This window comes from Aquarana catesbeiana, linkage group LG02, assembly GCF_042186555.1.
Source record: "Aquarana catesbeiana isolate 2022-GZ linkage group LG02, ASM4218655v1, whole genome shotgun sequence".
In the NCBI taxonomy this organism is placed as follows: domain Eukaryota; kingdom Metazoa; phylum Chordata; class Amphibia; order Anura; family Ranidae; genus Aquarana; species Aquarana catesbeiana.
The window spans coordinates 271,879,479-271,902,532 of record NC_133325.1 but is presented as its reverse complement, the minus strand read 5'-3'; the positions used below and the strand labels follow the sequence as shown (position 1 = coordinate 271,902,532).

Below are 23,054 nucleotides of genomic sequence, written 5' to 3'. Positions count from 1 at the left end.
CCGCGAACGTCTGAGCGAGAGCAATAATTCTGCTGCAAACATGTCAGGTGCTGGCCTTGGAGCTTGTTCATGTTCCATGAGAATGCACTGCCAAGGAAGAAAGGCCATACACTGATGACATCACTGGGCTAAATAAAATGTATTCAGCCATACAAGCAATGCATGCAACTCCTCCCTTACGAACGTAATCATACAGATGATTATGTTTAAGCTGGTAGTTCAACCATCTCTTCCTTGGCATTGGGAGGACTTTAATTCTGCCCAAATCCCCAGCTTCATGTGCACATATGCAGCCTAAAAAAATGCAAGAAACCTCCACCATGTTTTAATGTTGCCTGTTGACTCTCATCTGTCTACTGCTCTTCAGACCTTCGGCAAACAGACTGCCTTTTGTTACAGCCAAATATGTCAAAATTTGACTAATCCCTCCAGAGCACCTGTTGCCATTTTATTTTGCAGCAGTTCATGTTTTCATGCATAGGTTTCCAAGCCAAAGATACAGCTTTTAGCCATACATCTTCAATAAAGACCACTTCTGACCAGACTTCTCCAGACTGTTGATCGTGTACCAGGTCTTATTCTTTCTGCCAAGTGTAAAGCTGGCCATACATGGGTCAGTTTGTTTTATTCAACCAGCAGGTTGAGCAAAAAAAAACATACTTGATTCCCCCATCCACACACTCGATGTGAATGGGGGAATCCTCCCCACTGTGTCATTGAATTCTGACAGCAGGAAGAATTCCCCACCATCAGAATAAACAGATCAGTGCTGCAGCCTATTGCACTTTTCAAGTGAAAAAATACCAGCAGAGTGCTTAAACAGAAGTCGATTGGTAGATCATCTTCTGTTAACTACAATAGCCACACATGGATCAAAATTAATCTGATTCTCTTCTGAACTGGCCAAATTTCAATCCATGTATGGCTAGCTTAAAGTGGTAGTAAGCCACAAAAAAAATGTCCCCTTGCAAATTAAGAGCATAATAAGCTAGTAGGCATCGCCTACTAGCACATTATGAATGACGTACCCTAAAACAAAGCCCTCCAGCAGAGCACTGTGAATGCTGACAGGGCTTCCATCTTCACTTCGTCTTCCTTCCAGGTTTGCAGGCTATAGCCCTTTGAATGACCTAGCCTTGATGACATCACTCCCGCACATGCGTGCATGTCAGGGCTGGGCTCAGCCCTTCCTTCTCTGAGCTGGTTGCTCAGCTGTCGGCTAATTGCCAGCTCTCATCTCTCTCCACAGTTAACCAGATGTTGTGGATCTGCTCGTCAGTCCCGCCTACTTAAAGATCTCCAGCTCACTTCATTCCTGCCTTCGCCTTGGTCACATCACAAGAAACCATCTCCTTCAGCTTGCTTTCTCCTCTGCGCATCACCCGCAGTCTAATGGGGCCGCAAAACGAGCCAATCAGTCCTTGGAGCAATTCCTACATTGCTATATTTCTGACCATCACAACAACTGGTCAGACCTATTACCATGAGCAAAGTTTGCTCACAACAGTGCCTTGAATTCTGCTTCCTGATTGTCTCTGTTTATGGCAAATTATGGTTTCCAACCTCCCATGTTGCCTGACTCGTTTGTTCTGCAGGGTATTCCTGCGCTAGAGGAGCATCATCTCTGTGGTCTTTGTTCCACTTGGGCACAAGTCCAAGAGGCTTTACGTCATGCTAATGATAGTTACACCTATTGTAAGCTTACCTGTAGGTATGAATAAACAAGTGGAGTTTACCACCGTTTTAAGTTGATTTGTTGTTCAACCAGTACATTTTCATACCTTCAGTTTAAATACTTTGCTATTTATCGGTGCTTAAAACACTACTATAAAATACAAAATTTGCATGAAGACCCTACTACCCAGATAAAAAAAAATACATAGATAGATAGATAGATAGATAGATAGATACATTTTATATTTATATATATATATATATATATATATATATATATATATGTATATATATATATATATATATATATGTATTTTTTTATCTGGGTAGTAGGGTCTTCATGCAAATTTTGTATATATATATATATATATATATATATATATATATATATATAGATAGATATAGATATATCTGGGTAGTAGCGTCTTCATGCATATTTTGTATGTATTTTGGTCTGGATATAAGATTCTTTAAAATAGGAATCTGACTTAATCTATAGATGGAAAAGAAACACTTGAGCAGCCCGCATTCCTGATTTGTATGCACACACAGTACTGCTCTGTTGCAAGCTCTCTGTGTACTGCACACATCTACAACGCCTTGTAGTTCATTCTAACTAGACAAGAACTGATAAATAAACTATACAGTAGGTATAAACTATTTTTGGTTACTGCCACTCTAGCTGCCTCTGATTCATTAGACTTTGAATAGCTGCCAGTGCTCACAGAACAAAAAACAGTGGAAAAACTCATATCCAATTATAGTGCGTGCATTTAGCATATATATATATATATATATAGCAGTTACTGAAAAAGTAGAGAAACAAGGAAAAATGTTTAGGCTGGGAGATTTTTAAAATGAGGTTCATGACAGAGTACAATAATAACAGGTGCAAACAGCTTTGTTTTTCAAGATAAACCAACTTACAGGTAAATGCTTGTATTTCTTTTTGACTCACCCATGCTGTAATTTCTGGCTTAAAAAGTCTACCAAAATACAAAATACAAAAGACAGTGGCAGGACCCGGAGAGTTGGTGCAATAAAGTAAACGAAATTTATAGTTTGGAGTATTTGAGATTTAGCGGAGAGGAGGGATGGGTAGGATTTGAAGAAAAGTGGAGTGATTGGGTTAAGTTTAAGTATACAATAAGTTTTGCTGAAAAGAAGGGAGTTATATGAGGGGAGAGGAAATGAGATGGGGTAGAGTCTGGGACGTGAAGATAGGAACTATGTTCAGAGAGGAGGGGGGATGGGTGGGAGGGGGGACGGAGCGGTGGTGGGAGGGGGGGAAACCGTTATTTGTATTGTATGATGTATTAGCGAGAAGTTTATCTCGATGTATTTTTTGTTTGTCATCAATTTTTATAAGATGCAAAGAAAATTTAATAAAGAGATTAAAAAAAATATATATATATATATTCAGCCAAACTAAAGTTCATTGGCTAATTGGCATTCGCCTATTTTCAGCATATGCTGTTTTGGCTAATTGGCTAATAGTCATTCACCTTTAAAAAAAAAAAAAAAACAAGTTTACCAAAATCTATGCATGAACCTTTAAAATTTGACAGTGAAGTTCTATTTTCTGAATCAGCATGACATTACTTTATATATCAGCGTGACATTTCAAACATTTTTGTCTTTGTTTGCTTAGAGTAGGCTTTGATTGAAGTTTGTGATTACCTGTACAGGTCATGGGCAATGTAACTGTGGGCGATGTGATTGCAAAGAAGGATGGACTGGAAGGAAATGTGAACACCCACGGTCCTGTGCTCTGTCGATAGATGAAAGCAAGAAAAAATGCCAGGGAAGCTCTTCTCAACCATGTTCTGGGCGAGGTGAGTGGCTGTGACTGATGTTTACTAGATGGTATCTATATATAATATACAGGCAAACACACACACCTTAAAGCAGTCAGTTATCCATTAATTATTATTAAATGTTATTTTTATTTCCAAATATTTTCCATTCATTGAGACATAATAAAGACCACTATGGTGAATAAAATTGAAGCTGACAAAATTGCTGACTGTTTATTATGTACGTTAATTTTGGTTAGTCTTTCTCAACTGGGGTGCAGTGGCACCATGGGGTGCCATCTGGGTTTGTTAGGGGTGCTGCAGCATCCCAGGTTAGAAAGTAGAAGCAGAGAAGCACTAAACTGTGTGTCAGCATAGAGTGGGAACTTGATTAGGGCAACAGCAATGGGCAGAGCATTTATAGTATGTGCCAATCAAGTCTAGGGTCGGGGAAAGAGGGTGAGTCAGAGTCCTGACCTGCTTTGTCTCCAACCTCCACTAAACAAAAATTTCACCTGGCAGTGCAGGGGGGGGCGAACGTTAACTTGCTTGAGCCAAGTACAGTAAATCTTCAGTTCTTGAAAAGGCTAAGTGTATGTTTGTTAGTGTATGTATGTGCGTGAGTGTATGTTTTGTATATGTGTTTATCTATCCAAGTGTGCGTGTATGTATATATGTAAGTTTAAGTATGCATGTATGTGTGTGTGTGTGTGTGTATATGTATGCATGAGTATATTTATATGTATGGGTGTGTGTATATGTCTGTATGTAAGGTTTACTCCTGATCTCTGCACTATGCACAGTCAGGGCTGGTTTTCCAATCTAGTGAGGCTGCTTTTTTTTTAAGACTGGGATGCCTCAAAGTTTTGCATACTTTTAAGGCCTCGTTCACATTATCACATAGCGAGAACGAGCATTCCCGCTACACGATTTTGCGTGCCATTTTCATGAGATTCTGAGTGTCACATATGCACGTTTGTCCCTTGAAAAGAAGCGCCTGATCCTTTTCGGACGTCAAGCTTCACGCGATTTGCGAAAGGCACGTTTTACTGCAATTGTCATGCAAACCTGTTTTGGCATTGTGCTGAGATTGTCACGTGATTTGGGATCGTGAGCAGAATCGCAACGATTCTACTTGCAATCCCAAATTGTGACATGTGAACAGGGTCTAAAGAGTGCCCGGGCTAAAAAAAGGTTGAGAAACACTGATTTGGGTCATGGTTGGGGAAACCTTTGACCTTGAAGCTGTAGAGTTGTGACCATTTATTACCTAAGGATCATAGGACAATACACAGTACCTGGTAGAATACATATTACATAAAGGAGACAACCAAGAAGCATTGAGGGATGCATCTGCCACTTTGTTTTAGCTTATTTATGGCATACAAATTGTAAGTGCTTCTAAATCTATAAATCCTCATAAGAAGACCTATTCATCTGTGTTAATTGTCAGTTATTCCTTTTCAACACCTGAGGCTAAGGCTATTACCTTTTCTTCCTGGCAGTTTGTCACATTGCAGTTACTGTGCCTGTTAATATTTTATTGTATGTATGCATGACCTAAAATATTTAAAAACATCAAGTAGGGTCTGCAAGATCAGCTTAGTTGTAATCATAAAATAACATTGATAAATGATACTGTCTATCCAAATGGTTTATTTGTTACCAAAATCAGCCACAGGATCCAAAAGTGAGCAAAAAGCATATACATATATGGAGTAATGGAGTAGTTGGAAGTTGTCATGCATTTGAGTTTAGATTGACAAACAGCAGGGAGGGACAGGTGTTTTTACAGATAAATTTCAGCACCAAGATGTTGACAGAGCTTCCATCAGAAGTACAACTACCAGTATCAGCAATCCATGGTCTTTCTCTTTGCACCATGGAGCTAGTAACTAAATGCCGCTGGCTCATGTAAACATTCTTATAGCAATTTTCACTAAGCAGCTTCAGGGAACGAAATTGACAAAATAACATCTATACTCTCTAAGAGATCACAAGTGCTCATCCATAATTACTTTGTATGACAGCATTCTTTTTCTATGGACTGGTAATTCTAGCCATGCAGATAATACATGAGAAACATATTAAACAGAAGGGTTTATCCTAGTATGTGTTTTGCAGAATTTGAATTTCATCTATACTGTATGTTTGCAACTTTTATAATACTCCACAATATGGAGTGGATTTTACTGAAACCCATCATTCAGAGCTTATACAATTGTGCACTTCTAAAACCAAATATCACAATCGTTAGCACGCCTTGACAATGTTTTGGAAACATTGAATCAATATTTAATGAAATGTAATTAGATCTGTGATTTATAATTTGTTAACATTTTAAACTGATATTATGAATGTATAGGGAACATGTACTGGTTTTAGTCAGCTTTATTTTAATGTTAACCACTTCAGCCCCGGAAGCACTTCCTGACCAGAGCACTTTTTACAATTTGGCACTGCGTCGCTTTAACTGCTAATAGCGCGGTCATGCAATGCTGTACCCAAATGAAATTTGCGTCCTTGTCTTCCCACAAATAGAGCTTTCTTTTGATGGTATTTGATCACCTCTGCCGTTTTTATTTTTTGCGCTATAAACGGAAAAAGACCGAAAAAAAAAAAATCCAATAAACTCAATTTTAGTCATACATTTAGGCCATAATGTATTCGGCCACATGTCTTTGGTAAAAAAAATGTCAATAAGTGTATATTTATTGGTTTGCGCAAAAGTTATAGCGTCTACAAGCTAGGGTACATTTTCTGGAATTTACACAGCTTTTAGTTTATGACTGCCTATGTCATTTCTTGAGGTGCTAAAATAGCAGGGCAGTACAACCCCCCCCCCAAATGACCCCATTTTGGAAAGTAGACACCCCAAGGAAATTGCTGAGAGGCATGTTGAGCTCATTGAATATTCATTTTTTTTGTCCCAAGTGATTGAATAATGACAAAAAAAAAAAAAAATTACAAAAAGTTGTCACTAAATGATATATTGCTCACACAGGCCATGGGCATATGTGGAATTGCACCCCAAAATACATTCAGCTGCTTCTCCTGAGTATGGGGATACCACATGTGTGGGACTTTTTGGGAGCCTAGCCTCGAACGGCTCCCCGAAAACTAATCACCGCCTTCAGGATTTCTAAGGGCGTACATTTTTGATTTCACTCCTCACTACCTATCACAATTTTGAAGGTCATAAAATGCCCAGATGGCACAACCCCCCCAAATGACCCCATTTTGGAAAGTAGACACCCCAAGCTATTTGCTGAGAGGCATGTTGAGTCCATGGAATATTTTATATTTTGACACAAGTTGCGGGAAAGTGATACTTTTTTTGTTTTTTTTGCACAAAGTTGTCACTAAATGATATATTGCTCACACAGGCCATGGGCATATGTGGAATTGCACCCCAAAATACATTCAGCTGCTTCTCCTGAGTATGGGGATACCACATGTGTGGGACTTTTTGGGAATCTAGCCGCGTACGGGGCCCCGAAAACCAATCTCTGCCTTCAGCACAAACCCCCCCAAATGACCCCATTTTGGAAAGTAGACACCCCAAGCTATTTGCTGAGAGGCATGGTGAGTATTTTGCAGCTCTTATTTGTTTTTGAAAATGAAGAAAGACAAGAAAAAACTTTTTTTTTTTCTTTTTTCAATTTTCAAAACTTTGTGACAAAAAGTGAGGTTTGCAAAATTCTCACTATACCTCTCAGCAAATAGCTGGGGGTGTCTACTTTCCAAAATAGGGTCATTTGGGGGGGGGGGGGGGTTGTGCCTCCGAAACTGTGATAGGCAGTGAAGAGTAAAATCAAAAATTTACGCCCTTAGAAATCCTGAAGGCGGTGATTGGTTTTCGGGGTCCAATACGTGGCTAGGCTCCCAAAAAGTCTCACACATGTGGTATCCCCGTACTCAGGAGAAGCAACGGAATGTATTTTGGGGTGTAATTTCACATATTCCCATGGCATGTTTGAGCAATATATCATTTAGTGACAACTTTGTGCAAAAAAAAAAAATTTGTCTCTTCCAGCAACTTGTGTCACAATATAAAATATTCCATGGACTCGACATGCCTCTCAGCAAATAGCTTGGGGTGTCTACTTTCCAAAATGGGGTCATTTGGGGGGGGGGGGGTTGAACTGTGCTGGCATTTTATGCACAACATTTAGAAGCTTATGTCACACATCACCCACTCTTCTAACCACTTGAAGACAAAGCCCTTTCTGACACTTTTTGTTTACATGAAAAAATTATTTTTTTTAGCAAGAAAATTACTTTGAACCCCCAAACATTATATATTTTTTAAAGCAAATGCCCTACAGATTAAAATGGTGGGTGTTTCATTCTTTTTTTTTCACACAGTATTTGCGCAGCGATTTTTCAAACACATTTTTGGGGGAAAAAACACACTTTTTAAAATTTTAATGCACTAAAACACACTATATTGCCCAAATGTTTGATGAAATAAAAAAGATGATCTTAGGCCGAGTACATGGATACCAAACATGACATGCTTTAAAATTAAAATTGCGCACAAACGTGCAGTGGCAACAAATTAAATACATTTTTAAAAGCCTTTAAAAGCCTTTACAGGTTACCACTTTAGATTTACAGAGGAGGTCTACTGCTAAAATTACTACCCTCGATCTGACCTTCGCGGTGATACCTCACATGCATGGTGCAATTGCTGTTTACATTTGACGCCAAACCAACGCTTACAGGGGTGCTTTTTTTTTTTTTTTTTTTTTTTTTTTGCTTTTTTATCTTATTTTTAAACTGTTCCTTTCATTTTTTTTTTTTTTTATCATTTTTATTGTTATCTCAGGGAATGTAAATATCCCCTATGATAGCAATAGGTAGTGACAGGTACTCTTTTTTGAAAAAATTGGGGTCTATTAGACCTTAGATCTCTCCTCTGCCCTCAAAGCATCTGACCACACCAAGATCGGTGTGATAAAATGCTTTCCTAATTTCCCAATGGCGCTGTTTACATCCGGCGAAATCTAAGTCATGAAATGCTCGTAGCTTCCGGTTTCTTAGGCCATAGAGATGTTTGGAGCCACTCTGGTCTCTGATCAACTCTATGGTCAGCTGGCTGAATCACCGGCTGCATTCTCAGGTTCCCTGTTGAGACAGGAGAGCCAGAGAAAAACACGCATTCCCTCCCACTGCTTGTAAAGGCTAATTAGCCGCTAGGATTGCTTTTACATGAAAGCCGACCGCTGGCTGAAAAAAATGATACCAAGATGATACCTAAACCTGCAGGCATCATTCTGGTATAACCACTCAAAGTCGTGAATGGCGTACCTGAAGACATAAAAATGGTTAACAATAAAACAGTAAACGGTAAAGTATAAAAAATTGCATACCTGAAAAGCAAACATGATAAAACATAATAACAATAAAACATTGCAGAATAGAATACAGTAAAAAAGAGCAGAACAATAGAGAGAGAATAGAGAGAGAGAACAATAAAACGACAACTATTTTTTTTTATTTTATATATATATTTTTTTTTTTTACACTTTTTTTTGTAACTAACTTTTATAACTGTAACCGGTTCCAGGTTTGGGTCTCTCAAAATGCGATGGCATCTTGGGAGACCCTGTGAAAGTGTGCCTAGTCTGTGCAATGCTGTACCCTACGCTAATACTCAACTAGTGAATGGTAGCGTTCAAAACATTCACCAATGCAAAGACCAGGATTGTCAGGACAGGAGGGAAAATAATAGCGGGTGTCACACCTATATCCGCGCTTGCTGCAGACACAACATCTTTTTTGGGGGGGTTCGTTGGGTAGGGGTACTCGGGAGGACATAAAGAAAATGCCTCTCATGCAGCTGACTGCATTTGGTTGGGGATGTGAATGGGGGAAGTATGGGCGCTGCAGAAGTGGTGGGTTCCCAATTAGGATTGGCGAATGCTGCAGGAAGGGCACTATGGGCACGACGGGCCTGTGTTTGTCTTCTTGGTGGCAGCAGGACACTACTTGTGCTTGCCACCTCACCAGCTTGAACTGCACTTATGGGACTTGCCACGTCACCAAGTGTTACTGCAGTGCTGATTTGACTACGACCGGGGTGTACTAGGCCGCTGGTGCTTGCCAGTTCACCAAAACGATACCAAAAAAACTGTTAGCGATCGCAGGGATCAGGCCTGACTCTGCGAACGCTGCAGTTATATGTTTAGTGTTTTGTAAGTGACAGTGATCGATCGATACTGCACTTGGGTGGGCTGGGCTGGGCTGGGCGGAGGTGCAAAACGCAGGTGCTAGCAGGTATCTGGGCTGATCCCGCTAACACTGCGTTTTTGGGAACCCTAAACTGCTGGGGACGCTAGTATAGATCTGATCGGATCAGATATTGATCCGTTCAGATACTACACCACTAAGGGAGATGTACGGTGCGTGCGTGGGTGTTAGCGGTACTGGCACTAACCTGACGCTGCCTGCGGCTGGTGCTTGCCAGTTCACCAAAACGCTACCAAAATAACTGTTAGCGATCGCAGGGATCAGGCATGACTCTGCGAATGCTGCAGTTATGCATTTAGTGTTTTGTAAGTGACAGTGATCGATCGATACTGCACTTGGGTGGGCTGGGCCGGGCGGAGGGGCAAAACGCAGGTGCTAGCAGGTATCTGGGCGGATCCCGCTAACACTGCGTTTTTGGGAACCCTAAACTGCTGGGGACGCTAGTACAGATCTGATTGGATCAGATATTGATCCGTTCAGATACTATACCACTAAGGTAGGTGTATGCTGCGTGCGTGGGTGTTAGCGGTACTGGTGCTAATCTGACGCTGCCTGGGGCGACGCATATCACCGCTGGGCGATCGGGAGGCTAAACCTTTATTTGGTAATAAACGGCGGGTGCCCTGACAATATAAAAAATAAACAAACTAACCAGCGTCACCCGTAACAGTTACATATAGTTACATAGTAGGTGAGGTTGAAAAAAGACACAAGTCCATCAAGTCCAACCTATGTGTGTGATTATGTGTCAGTATTACATTACATATCCCTGTATATTGCGGTCATTCAGGTGATTATCTAATAGTTTCTTGAAGCTATCAATGCTCCCCGCTGAGACCACCGCCTGTGGAAGGGAATTCCACATCCTTGCCGCTCTTACAGTAAAGAACCCTCTACGTAGTTTAAGGTTAAACCTCTTTTCCTCTAATTGCAATGAGTGGCCACGAGTCTTATTAAACTCTCTTCTGCGAAAAAGTTTTATCCCTATTGTGGGGTCACCAGTACAGTATTTGTAAATTGAAATCATATCCCCTCTCAAGCGTCTCTTCTCCAGAGAGAATAAGTTCAGTGCTCGCAACCTTTCCTCATAACTAAGATCCTCCAGACCCTTTATTAGCTTTGTTGCCCTTCTTTGTACTCGCTCCATTTCCAGTACGTCCCTCCTGAGGACTGGTGCCCAGAACTGGACAGCATACTCCAGGTGCGGGCGGACCAGAGTCTTGTAGAGCGGGAGAATTATCGTTTTATCTCTGCAGTTGATCCCCCTTTTAATGCATGCCAATATTCTGTTTGCTTTATTAGCAGCAGCTTGGCATTGCATGCCGTTGCTGAGCCTATCATCCACTAGGACCCCCAAGTCCTTTTCCATCCTAGATTCCCCCAGAGGTTCTCCCCCCAGTGTATAGATTGCATTCATATTTTTGACACCCAAATGCATTATTTTACATTTTTCTACATTGAACCTCATTTGCCATGTAGTCGCCCACCCCATTAATTTGTTCAGGTCTTTTTGCAAGATTTCCACATCCTGCGGAGAAGTTATTGCCCTGCTTAGCTTAGTATCGTCTGCAAATACAGAGATGGAACTGTTTATCCCATCCTCCAGGTCATTTATGAACAAATTAAATAGGATTGGTCCCAGCACAGAACCCTGGGGGACCCCACTACCCACCCCTGACCATTCTGAGTACTCCCCATTTATCACCACCCTCTGAACACGCCCTTGTAGCCAGTTTTCAATCCATGTACTCACCCTATGGTCCATGCCAACGCACCTTATTTTGTACAGTAAACGTTTATGGGGAACTGTGTCAAATGCTTTTGCAAAATCCAGATACACCACGTCTACGGGCCTTCCTTTATCTAGATGGCAACTCACCTCCTCATAGAAGGTTAATAGATTGGTTTGGCAAGAACGATTCTTCATGAATCCATGCTGATTACTGCTAATGATATCATTCTTATTACTAAAATCTTGTATATAGTCCCTTATCATCCCCTCCAAGAGTTTACATACTATTGATGTTAGGCTAACTGGTCTGTAATTCCCAGGGATGTTTTTTGGGCCCTTTTTAAATATTGGTGCTACATTGGCTTTTCTCCAATCAGCTGGCACCATTCCAGTCAATAGACTGTCTGTAAAAATTAGGAACAACGGTCTGGCAATCACCTGACTGAGTTCCCTAAGTACCCTCGGATGCAAGCCATCTGGTCCCGGTGATTTATTAATGTTAAGTTTCTCAAGTCTAATTTTAATTCCGTCCTCTGTTAACCATGTAGGTGCTTCCTGTGTTGTGTCATGAGGATAAACACTGCAGTTTTGGTTACTGAAGCCCCCCGATTCACTCGTGAATACTGAGGAGAAGAATAAATTCAATACCTCTGCCATCTCCCCATCCTTTGTAACCAGATGTCCTTCCTCATTCTTTATGGGGCCAATATGGTCTGTCCTCCCTTTTTTACTGTTTACATACTTAAAGAATTTCTTGGGATTTTTTTTGCTCTCCTCCGCTATGTGTCTTTCATGTTCTATCTTAGCCATCCTAATTGCACCCTTACATTTCTTATTGCATTCTTTATAAATTCTGAATGCTGTGGATGATCCCTCAACCTTGTATTTTTTGAAGGCCTTCTCCTTTGCTTTTATATGCATTTTTACATTGGAGTTAAGCCATCCAGGATGTTTGTTCGCTCTTTTAAATTTATTACCCAATGGGATACATTGGCTAATGCCCTTATTTAATATGCTCTTAAAGCAAACCCATCTCTCCTCTGTATTCTTTGTTCCTAATATTTTATCCCAATTTATGCCTTTTAGCAAGGTTTGTAGTTTAGGGAAGTTGGCTCTTTTGAAATTCAGTGTCTTTGTGTTCCCTTCATGTCTCCTATTTGTGTGATTTATACTGAAACTAATTGACCTGTGATCGCTGTTACCTAAATTGCCCCGTATTTCCACATCTGTTATCAGGTCTGTATTGTTGGTAATCAGTAGATCTAGTAATGTTTTATTTCTAGTTGGTGCGTCTACCATCTGACCCATAAAATTGTCCTGCAAGACATTAAGGAACTGGCGAGCCTTAAATGAATGCGCGGTTCCCTCCGCCCAGTCTATGTCTGGATAATTAAAATCCCCCATTATGATAACACTTCCCATCCTTGCTGCTAATCCAATTTGTGATAGGAGATCCGTCTCCACTTCCTCCCTCAGGTTAGGGGGCCTATAGCATACTCCCAGTATTATTTTCCCCTTAGCTTCATCCCTTTGGAGCTCTACCCATAAAGATTCCACCTCCTCCCTAGCCCCCTCAGTGATGTCATCTCTCACATTCACTTGTACATTATTCTTGATATATAGGCATACCCCTCCCCCTTTTTTACCCTCTCTATCCTTGCGGTATAGGGTATACCCTTGAATGTTTGCCAGCCAATCATGAGAGCTGTTGAACCAGGTCTCTGAAATTCCCACAAAATCCAAATCCTCCTTGTACAACAGTATCTCTAGTTCACCCATCTTGTCCGCCAGGCTCCTGGCATTGGTGAACATGCCACATAGTTTAGACCGGTCGCATATTGTCCTCGTATTGGGTGTTTCAAGATTGCAACTTGGACTTGCTACTATACTCACCTTGTGTTTTTGTGCTTTGGTTAACCTACCACTAATGCCCCCAATACTACCCTCTGGAATATCTTCCGCGCTGGCTATCACTGTCTCTGGACCCTCCCCCCCATCGCCTAGTTTAAAAACCCCTCTAACTTTTTGGCCATCTTCATTCCCAGCAGATCTGCACCCTCCTCATTTAGGTGCAGTCCGTCCCTTCTATAGTACCGGTTACCGACTGAGAAGTCGGCCCAGTCCTCCAGGAACCCAAACCCCTCCTTACTACACCAGCTCTTCAGCCACTTGTTTACTTCCCTAATCTCCCTCTGCCTCTCTGGTGTGGCTCGATGTACCGGTAGTATTCCTGAGAACACTACCTTGGAGGTCCTTTTCCTCAATTTAGCTCCTAAGTCCCTAAAATCGTTCTTTAGGACACTCCATCTGCCTCTGACTTTGTCATTGGTGCCAACGTGCACCATGACAGCCGGGTCTTCCCCAGCCCCTGCCAGTAATCTATCCACAAGATCCGTGATGTGCCGAACCCGAGCGCCCGGTAGACAACATACTGTTCGGCGCTTCAGGTCTTGGTTACAGATTGCCCTCTCTGTCCTTCTAAGAATTGAGTCCCCTACCACCAGAATCTGTCTTTCCTTTCCCTTTGCTGCCCCCCCACTCTCACTGGAGGAGTTCTTCCCCTGGCAGCTAGGAGAGTCCCTCAACTCCAGCAGTGCTGGTCCCTGACTGGTTACACCAATGTCACTCAATGGAGCGTACTTATTGGGATGCTCCAGTCCTGGATCGGCCTCCCTGGCACTTCCCCCTCTACCCCTCCTGACTGTCACCCATCTACTCTTTGCTAGTGCCTGCACCTCTTTGTCTCCACCCGCCTCTGTGCTGGCCCCTGCCGGCACCTGCCGTGTACGTTCCTGGCTCACCTTTAGTATGGAGGGACTTCTCAGTGCTGACAGTTGCTTCCCCAGATTCAGAACCTGGGCTTCCAGGGAAACAATGTGCTTACATTTTGCACAGCAGTATTCGCCCTCGATCGGATGATCAAGGAACGCATACATGCGGCAAGATGTACAAAGAGTCGCCTCTCCACACCCGCCGGGCATCGTACCTATTAAATTTAGTGAGGATTTGGGGATTTTACCCTGTCCAAATTACCTAACAACTAGCTTCCTGGCACTAATACTCAAGACAATACACAGGTACACAATACACAAGTACTAACGATCCACACACACTACTCAGACAACACTCAGATACTCACACTACACAGGTACTATGACCCCTGTTATAACCTCCTGTTTTAAACTCTTGTTTATAACTCCCACTTAAAAAATCTCCACTTACACCAAGCTCCACAGCTTCAAACTGAGCACGCTCAACTGAGTCCTACAACAAGTTAAATAGTCACCTGGGAGCAATTAACCACACCCTTAATTGATAGACTGATGAAACAAACAAAAAAAAAAAAAAAAAAAAAAAGAAAAGCTATTTAAAAAGTGACAGCAAAAGGCAAGATAAAAACTAAAAGGAAAAGTCCCCAAAATGCAACCCAGCAAACACCAACAGACAGCAGCAATACACACACCAACAGACAGCAGCAATACACACACCAACAGACAGCAGCAATACACACACCAACAGACAGCAAGACTTGTATACTCTAACTCTTGTTTATAACTCCCACTTAAAAAAGCTCCACTTACACCAAGCTCCACAGCTTCAAACTGAGCACGCTCAACTGAGTCCTACAACAAGTTAAATAGTCACCTGGGAGCAATTAACCACACCCTTAATTGATAGACTCATGAAACAAAAAAAAAAAAAAGAAAAGCTATTTAAAAAGTGACAGCAAAAGGCAAGATAAAAACTAAAAGGAAAAGTCCCCAAAATGCAACCCAGCAAACACCAACAGACAGCAGCAATACACACACCAACAGACAGCAGCAATACACACACCAACAGACAGCAGCAATACACACACCAGCAGACAGCAGCAATACACACACCAACAGACAGCAGCAATACACACACCAACAGACAGCAAGACTTGTATACTCTAACTCTTGTTTATAACTCCCACTTAAAAAAGCTCCACTTACACCAAGCTCCACAGCTTCAAACTGAGCACGCTCAACTGAGTCCTACAACAAGTTAAATAGTCACCTGGGAGCAATTAACCACACCCTTAATTGATAGACTGATGAAACAAAAAAAAAAAAAAAAAGAAAAGCTATTTAAAAAGTGACAGCAAAAGGCAAGATAAAAACTAAAAGGAAAAGTCCCCAAAATGCAACCCAGCAAACACCAACAGACAGCAGCAATACACACACCAACAGACAGACAGCAGCAATACACACACCAACAGACAGCAGCAATACACACACCAACAGACAGCAAGACTTGTATACTCTAACTCTTGTTTATAACTCCCACTTAAAAAAGCTCCACTTACACCAAGCTCCACAGCTTCAAACTGAGCACGCTCAACTGAGTCCTACAACAAGTTAAATAGTCACCTGGGAGCAATTAACCACACCCTTAATTGATAGACTGATGAAACAAAAAAAAAAAAAAAAAAAAAAAAAGAAAAGCTATTTAAAAAGTGACAGCAAAAGGCAAGATAAAAACTAAAAGGAAAAGTCCCCAAAATGCAACCCAGCAAACACCAACAGACAGCAGCAATACACACACCAACAGACAGCAGCAATACACACACCAACAGACAGCAGCAATACACACACCAGCAGACAGCAGCAATACACACACCAACAGACAGCAGCAATACACACACCAACAGACAGCAAGACTTGTATACTCTAACTCTTGTTTATAACTCCCACTTAAAAAAGCTCCACTTACACCAAGCTCCACAGCTTCAAACTGAGCACGCTCAACTGAGTCCTACAACAAGTTAAATAGTCACCTGGGAGCAATTAACCACACCCTTAATTGATAGACTGATGAAACAAAAAAAAAAAAAAAAAAAAAAGAAAAGCTATTTAAAAAGTGACAGCAAAAGGCAAGATAAAAACTAAAAGGAAAAGTCCCCAAAATGCAACCCAGCAAACACCAACAGACAGCAGCAATACACACACCAACAGACAGCAGCAATACACACACCAACAGACAGCAGCAATACACACACCAACAGACAGCAAGACTTGTATACTCTAACTCTTGTTTATAACTCCCACTTAAAAAAGCTCCACTTACACCAAGCTCCACAGCTTCAAACTGAGCACGCTCAACTGAGTCCTACAACAAGTTAAATAGTCACCTGGGAGCAATTAACCACACCCTTAATTGATAGACTGATGAAACAAAAAAAAAAAAAAAAAAAAAAAAAGAAAAGCTATTTAAAAAGTGACAGCAAAAGGCAAGATAAAAACTAAAAGGAAAAGTCCCCAAAATGCAACCCAGCAAACACCAACAGACAGCAGCAATACACACACCAACAGACAGCAGCAATACACACACCAACAGACAGCAGCAATACACACACCAGCAGACAGCAGCAATACACACACCAACAGACAGCAAGACTTGTATACTCTAACTCTTGTTTATAACTCCCACTTAAAAAAGCTCCACTTACACCAAGCTCCACAGCTTCAAACTGAGCACGCTCAACTGAGTCCTACACAAGTTAAATAGTCACCTGGGAGCAATTAACCACACCCTTAATTGATAGACTGATGAAACAAAAAAAAAAAAAAAAAAAAAAAAGAAAAGCTATTTAAAAAGTGACAGCAAAAGGCAAGATAAAAACTAAAAGGAAAAGTCCCCAAAATGCAACCCAGCAAACACCAACAGACAGCAGCAATACACACACCAACAGACAGCAGCAATACACACACCAACAGACAGCAGCAATACACACACCAGCAGACAGCAGCAATACACACACCAACAGACAACAGCAATACACACACCAACAGACAGCAAGACTTGTATACTCTAACTCTTGTTTATAACTCCCACTTAAAAAAGCTCCACTTACACCAAGCTCCACAGCTTCAAACTGAGCACGCTCAACTGAGTCCTACAACAAGTTAAATAGTCACCTGGGAGCAATTAACCACACCCTTAATTGATAGACTGATGAAACAAAAAAAAAAAAAAAAAAAAAAAAGAAAAGCTATTTAAAAAGTGACAGCAAAAGGCAAGATAAAAACTAAAAGGAAAAGTCCCCAAAATGCAACCCAGCAAACACCAACAGACAGCAGCAATACACACACCAACAGACAGCAGCAATACACACACCAGCAGACAGCAGCAATACACACACCAACAGACAGCAGCAATACACACACCAACAGACAGCAAGACTTGTATACTCTAACTCTTGTTTATAACTCCCACTTAAAAAAGCTCCACTTACACCAAGCTCCACAGCTTCAAACTGAGCACGCTCAACTGAGTCCTACAACAAGTTAAATAGTCACCTGGGAGCAATTAACCACACCCTTAATTGATAGACTGATGAAACAAAAAAAAAAAAAAAAAGAAAAGCTATTTAAAAAGTGACAGCAAAAGGCAAGATAAAAACTAAAAGGAAAAGTCCCCAAAATGCAACCCAGCAAACACCAACAGACAGCAGCAATACACACACCAACAGACAGCAGCAATACACACACCAACAGACAGCAGCAATACACACACCAGCAGACAGCAGCAATACACACACCAACAGACAGCAAGACTTGTATACTCTAACTCTTGTTTATAACTCCCACTTAAAAAAGCTCCACTTACACCAAGCTCCACAGCTTCAAACTGAGCACGCTCAACTGAGTCCTACACAAGTTAAATAGTCACCTGGGAGCAATTAACCACACCCTTAATTGATAGACTGATGAAACAAAAAAAAAAAAAAAAAAAAAAAGAAAAGCTATTTAAAAAGTGACAGCAAAAGGCAAGATAAAAACTAAAAGGAAAAGTCCCCAAAATGCAACCCAGCAAACACCAACAGACAGCAGCAATACACACACCAACAGACAGCAGCAATACACACACCAACAGACAGCAGCAATACACACACCAGCAGACAGCAGCAATACACACACCAACAGACAACAGCAATACACACACCAACAGACAGCAAGACTTGTATACTCTAACTCTTGTTTATAACTCCCACTTAAAAAAGCTCCACTTACACCAAGCTCCACAGCTTCAAACTGAGCACGCTCAACTGAGTCCTACAACAAGTTAAATAGTCACCTGGGAGCAATTAACCACACCCTTAATTGATAGACTGATGAAACAAAAAAAAAAAAAAAAAAAAAAAAGAAAAGCTATTTAAAAAGTGACAGCAAAAGGCAAGATAAAAACTAAAAGGAAAAGTCCCCAAAATGCAACCCAGCAAACACCAACAGACAGCAGCAATACACACACCAACAGACAGCAGCAATACACACACCAGCAGACAGCAGCAATACACACACCAACAGACAGCAAGACTTGTATACTCTAACTCTTGTTTATAACTCCCACTTAAAAAAGCTCCACTTACACCAAGCTCCACAGCTTCAAACTGAGCACGCTCAACTGAGTCCTACAACAAGTTAAATAGTCACCTGGGAGCAATTAACCACACCCTTAATTGATAGACTGATGAAACAAAAAAAAAAAAAAAAAAAAAAAAGAAAAGCTATTTAAAAAGTGACAGCAAAAGGCAAGATAAAAACTAAAAGGAAAAGTCCCCAAAATGCAACCCAGCAAACACCAACAGACAGCAGCAATACACACACCAACAGACAGCAGCAATACACACACCAACAGACAGCAGCAATACACACACCAGCAGACAGCAGCAATACACACACCAACAGACAGCAAGACTTGTATACTCTAACTCTTGTTTATAACTCCCACTTAAAAAAGCTCCACTTACACCAAGCTCCACAGCTTCAAACTGAGCACGCTCAACTGAGTCCTACAACAAGTTAAATAGTCACCTGGGAGCAATTAACCACACCCTTAATTGATAGACTGATGAAACAAAAAAAAAAAAAAAGAAAAGCTATTTAAAAAGTGACAGCAAAAGGCAAGATAAAAACTAAAAGGAAAAGTCCCCAAAATGCAACCCAGCAAACACCAACAGACAGCAGCAATACACACACCAACAGACAGCAGCAATACACACACCAACAGACAGCAGCAATACACACACCAACAGACAGCAGCAATACACACACCAACAGACAGCAGCAATACACACACCAACAGACAGCAGCAATACACACACCAACAGACAGCAGCAATACACACACCAACAGACAGCAGCAATACACACACCAGCAGACAGCAGCAATACACACACCAGCAGACAGCAGCAATACACACACCAGCAGACAGCAGCAATACACACACCAACAGACAGCAAGACTTGTATACTCTAACTCTTGTTTATAACTCCCACTTAAAAAAGCTCCACTTACACCAAGCTCCACAGCTTCAAACTGAGCACGCTCAACTGAGTCCTACAACAAGTTAAATAGTCACCTGGGAGCAATTAACCACACCCTTAATTGATAGACTGATGAAACAAAAAAAAAAAAAAAAAAAAAAAGAAAAGCTATTTAAAAAGTGACAGCAAAAGGCAAGATAAAAACTAAAAGGAAAAGTCCCCAAAATGCAACCCAGCAAACACCAACAGACAGCAGCAATACACACACCAACAGACAGCAGCAATACACACACCAACAGACAGCAGCAATACACACACCAACAGACAGCAGCAATACACACACCAACAGACAGCAAGACTTGTATACTCTAACTCTTGTTTATAACTCCCACTTAAAAAAGCTCCACTTACACCAAGCTCCACAGCTTCAAACTGAGCACGCTCAACTGAGTCCTACAACAAGTTAAATAGTCACCTGGGAGCAATTAACCACACCCTTAATTGATAGACTGATGAAACAAAAAAAAAAAAAAGAAAAGCTATTTAAAAAGTGACAGCAAAAGGCAAGATAAAAACTAAAAGGAAAAGTCCCCAAAATGCAACCCAGCAAACACCAACAGACAGCAGCAATACACACACCAACAGACAGCAGCAATACACACACCAACAGACAGCAGCAATACACACACCAACAGACAGCAGCAATACACACACCAACAGACAGCAGCAATACACACACCAGCAATACACACACCAACAGACAGCAGCAATACACACACCAGCAGACAGCAGCAATACACACACCAGCAGACAGCAGCAATACACACACCAACAGACAGCAAGACTTGTATACTCTAACTCTTGTTTATAACTCCCACTTAAAAAAGCTCCACTTACACCAAGCTCCACAGCTTCAAACTGAGCACGCTCAACTGAGTCCTACAACAAGTTAAATAGTCACCTGGGAGCAATTAACCACACCCTTAATTGATAGACTGATGAAACAAAAAAAAAAAAAACAAAAAAAGAAAAGCTATTTAAAAAGTGACAGCAAAAGGCAAGATAAAAACTAAAAGGAAAAGTCCCCAAAATGCAACCCAGCAAACACCAACAGACAGCAGCAATACACACACCAACAGACAGCAGCAATACACACACCAACAGACAGCAGCAATACACACACCAACAGACAGCAGCAATACACACACCAACAGACAGCAGCAATACACACACCAACAGACAGCAGCAATACACACACCAACAGACAGCAGCAATACACACACCAGCAGACAGCAGCAATACACACACCAGCAGACAGCAGCAATACACACACCAACAGACAGCAAGACTTGTATACTCTAACTCTTGTTTATAACTCCCACTTAAAAAAGCTCCACTTACACCAAGCTCCACAGCTTCAAACTGAGAGTTATATGGTGATCAGTGGTGAAAGGGTTAACTAGGGGGCGATCAAGGGGTTAAAACCTTTATTAGACAGTATATGGGGGTCCCTGACGCTATAAAACACTGACGGCGAACCTAAATATGTACCTCCCTAACTAGCGTCACCAGTGGCACTAATACAGTGATCAGAAAAATGATCGCTTAGTGACACTGGCGACGGGGGGTGATCAAGGGGTTAAAACTTTATTGGGGGGGTTAGGGGGGTATCCTAGACCTAAAGGGGGCTAACCCTAACTGCCCTACCACACTAACTGTCACAAACTGACACCATGCAGTAATCAGAAAAAAAAAAAAAATGCTTGGTGTCAGTGTGACGGGGGGGGGGGGGGGGGAGGGGTGATCGGGGGGGGGGGATCGGGGGTGTAATGTATGCCTGGCATGTTCTACTGTGTGTGTGTAGTGTTGTGCACTCACATTACAGTCTTCTCTCCTCGGCGCCGGAACGGAAAATGCAGAGCCGAGGAGAGATGACATCATTTCCTCTGCCTCTGTGTACAATACAGAGGCAGGGAAATTATCCCATTGGCCAGGAGCGATCGCGAGGGGGGGCCACGAATGGATGGCCTCCCCCTCACCATCGATCGCCGGGGAGGATTTGCCGACTGCCGCAGGCACTGGGGGGGGTCCGATCGGCAAGGACGTACCTGCGGCGGTCAGCAACTGGTTAAAGTGACACTAAATGATATCCATAGTCTTCAAAAATAATTCATACACATCCACTACTTAATGGCCTTGTAATCTTTTCTCATTAAATTATGTATTACTGTACTTTTCTACCTCCTTGTAACATCCTCTGTGAGCTCTCCTTTTCTGCTTCATTTCCAATTGTTTGGAACAAGCTGTGAACGTTAGCTATGGTCATGTGCAACACACTATGCACACTACAAATCCCATGGTCTGTAGTCCTACCACGTTTCTTCTAAAAAAATACTGGGTCTTATATTAAGTTTGGCTACAAAAAACACACTAGGGCTTTTTTTCAGGGGATCTCGTATTTACGGTATGTACAAAAAAGTTCCTGTGTCCCCTGTCTTCTCTCCCCCTGTCAGCATAGGAGTCAGCATTATGAAATTCTGTAATCCCAAGAATAAGCCTCCGTTAAAGTCCTTCTAAAATCATTTAATCCATTCTGTAAAAAGATTATAAAATGTGCAGTGTGTCTCCTTGTGTAACTTTATTGTGTAAAATATTATATTTACAGTGCTGCTGGGCGCTCACGTGACCCGCCGGAGCTCTTCTTCCCCACTCCAAGCACTGAAGAGGGAGTGGCTGCTGACATCAGCGGGCAGGAGAGGAAAGGAGCTCCGGTGAGTAACGTAAGCGCCCAGCGGCGCTGTAAATAAGGTATTTTCCACAAGGAGAAACACTGCACATTATATAATCTTTTTACAAAACGGATTATATGATTTTACAAGGACTTTACCTAGGGCTTATTTTTGGGATAGGGCTTATATTGCAGTCATCCCAGAAACTTACGCTAGGTCTTATTTTCAGGTTAAGGCGTATTTTTGAAGAAAAACTGTATATCTCAAGAGCGAGTTAGAGAGGTTGATTATATTCCTACATACAGTGGGACCATGGAGAACGCAGCAACATAGAAAAAGGAATGTTGACATTTGTAGAAGGCTGAGAGCAATAGAAGGTACTTTTGTTAGTTATCCTCTTGGCACCGACAGCATGCAAATATGCAGCCTCTTGGTGGGTGGGCCTTGGTGCAGAGCAGCCACATATTTGCATGCAATATTGCAAACACAGGAGGGCCGAGAGCACACACCCTGCATGCTCCTGGCACAGTTACTGGCAGCTAACGAAAAGCTCTCAATTGCTGCTTGTGATGGGAAGC

General features: G+C 41.6%; 1 protein-coding gene across 1 annotated transcript in view; it reads left to right on the top strand.

The window, feature by feature from the left end:
- Positions 1–23,054, top strand: part of ITGBL1 (integrin subunit beta like 1) — a 408,856-nt gene that overhangs the window by 220,887 nt on the left and 164,915 nt on the right. The window contains exon 7 of the mRNA XM_073614434.1: positions 3,363–3,509. Coding sequence (XP_073470535.1) covers positions 3,363–3,509 — 147 coding nt within the window. The remainder of the gene's footprint in view (positions 1–3,362; positions 3,510–23,054) is intronic.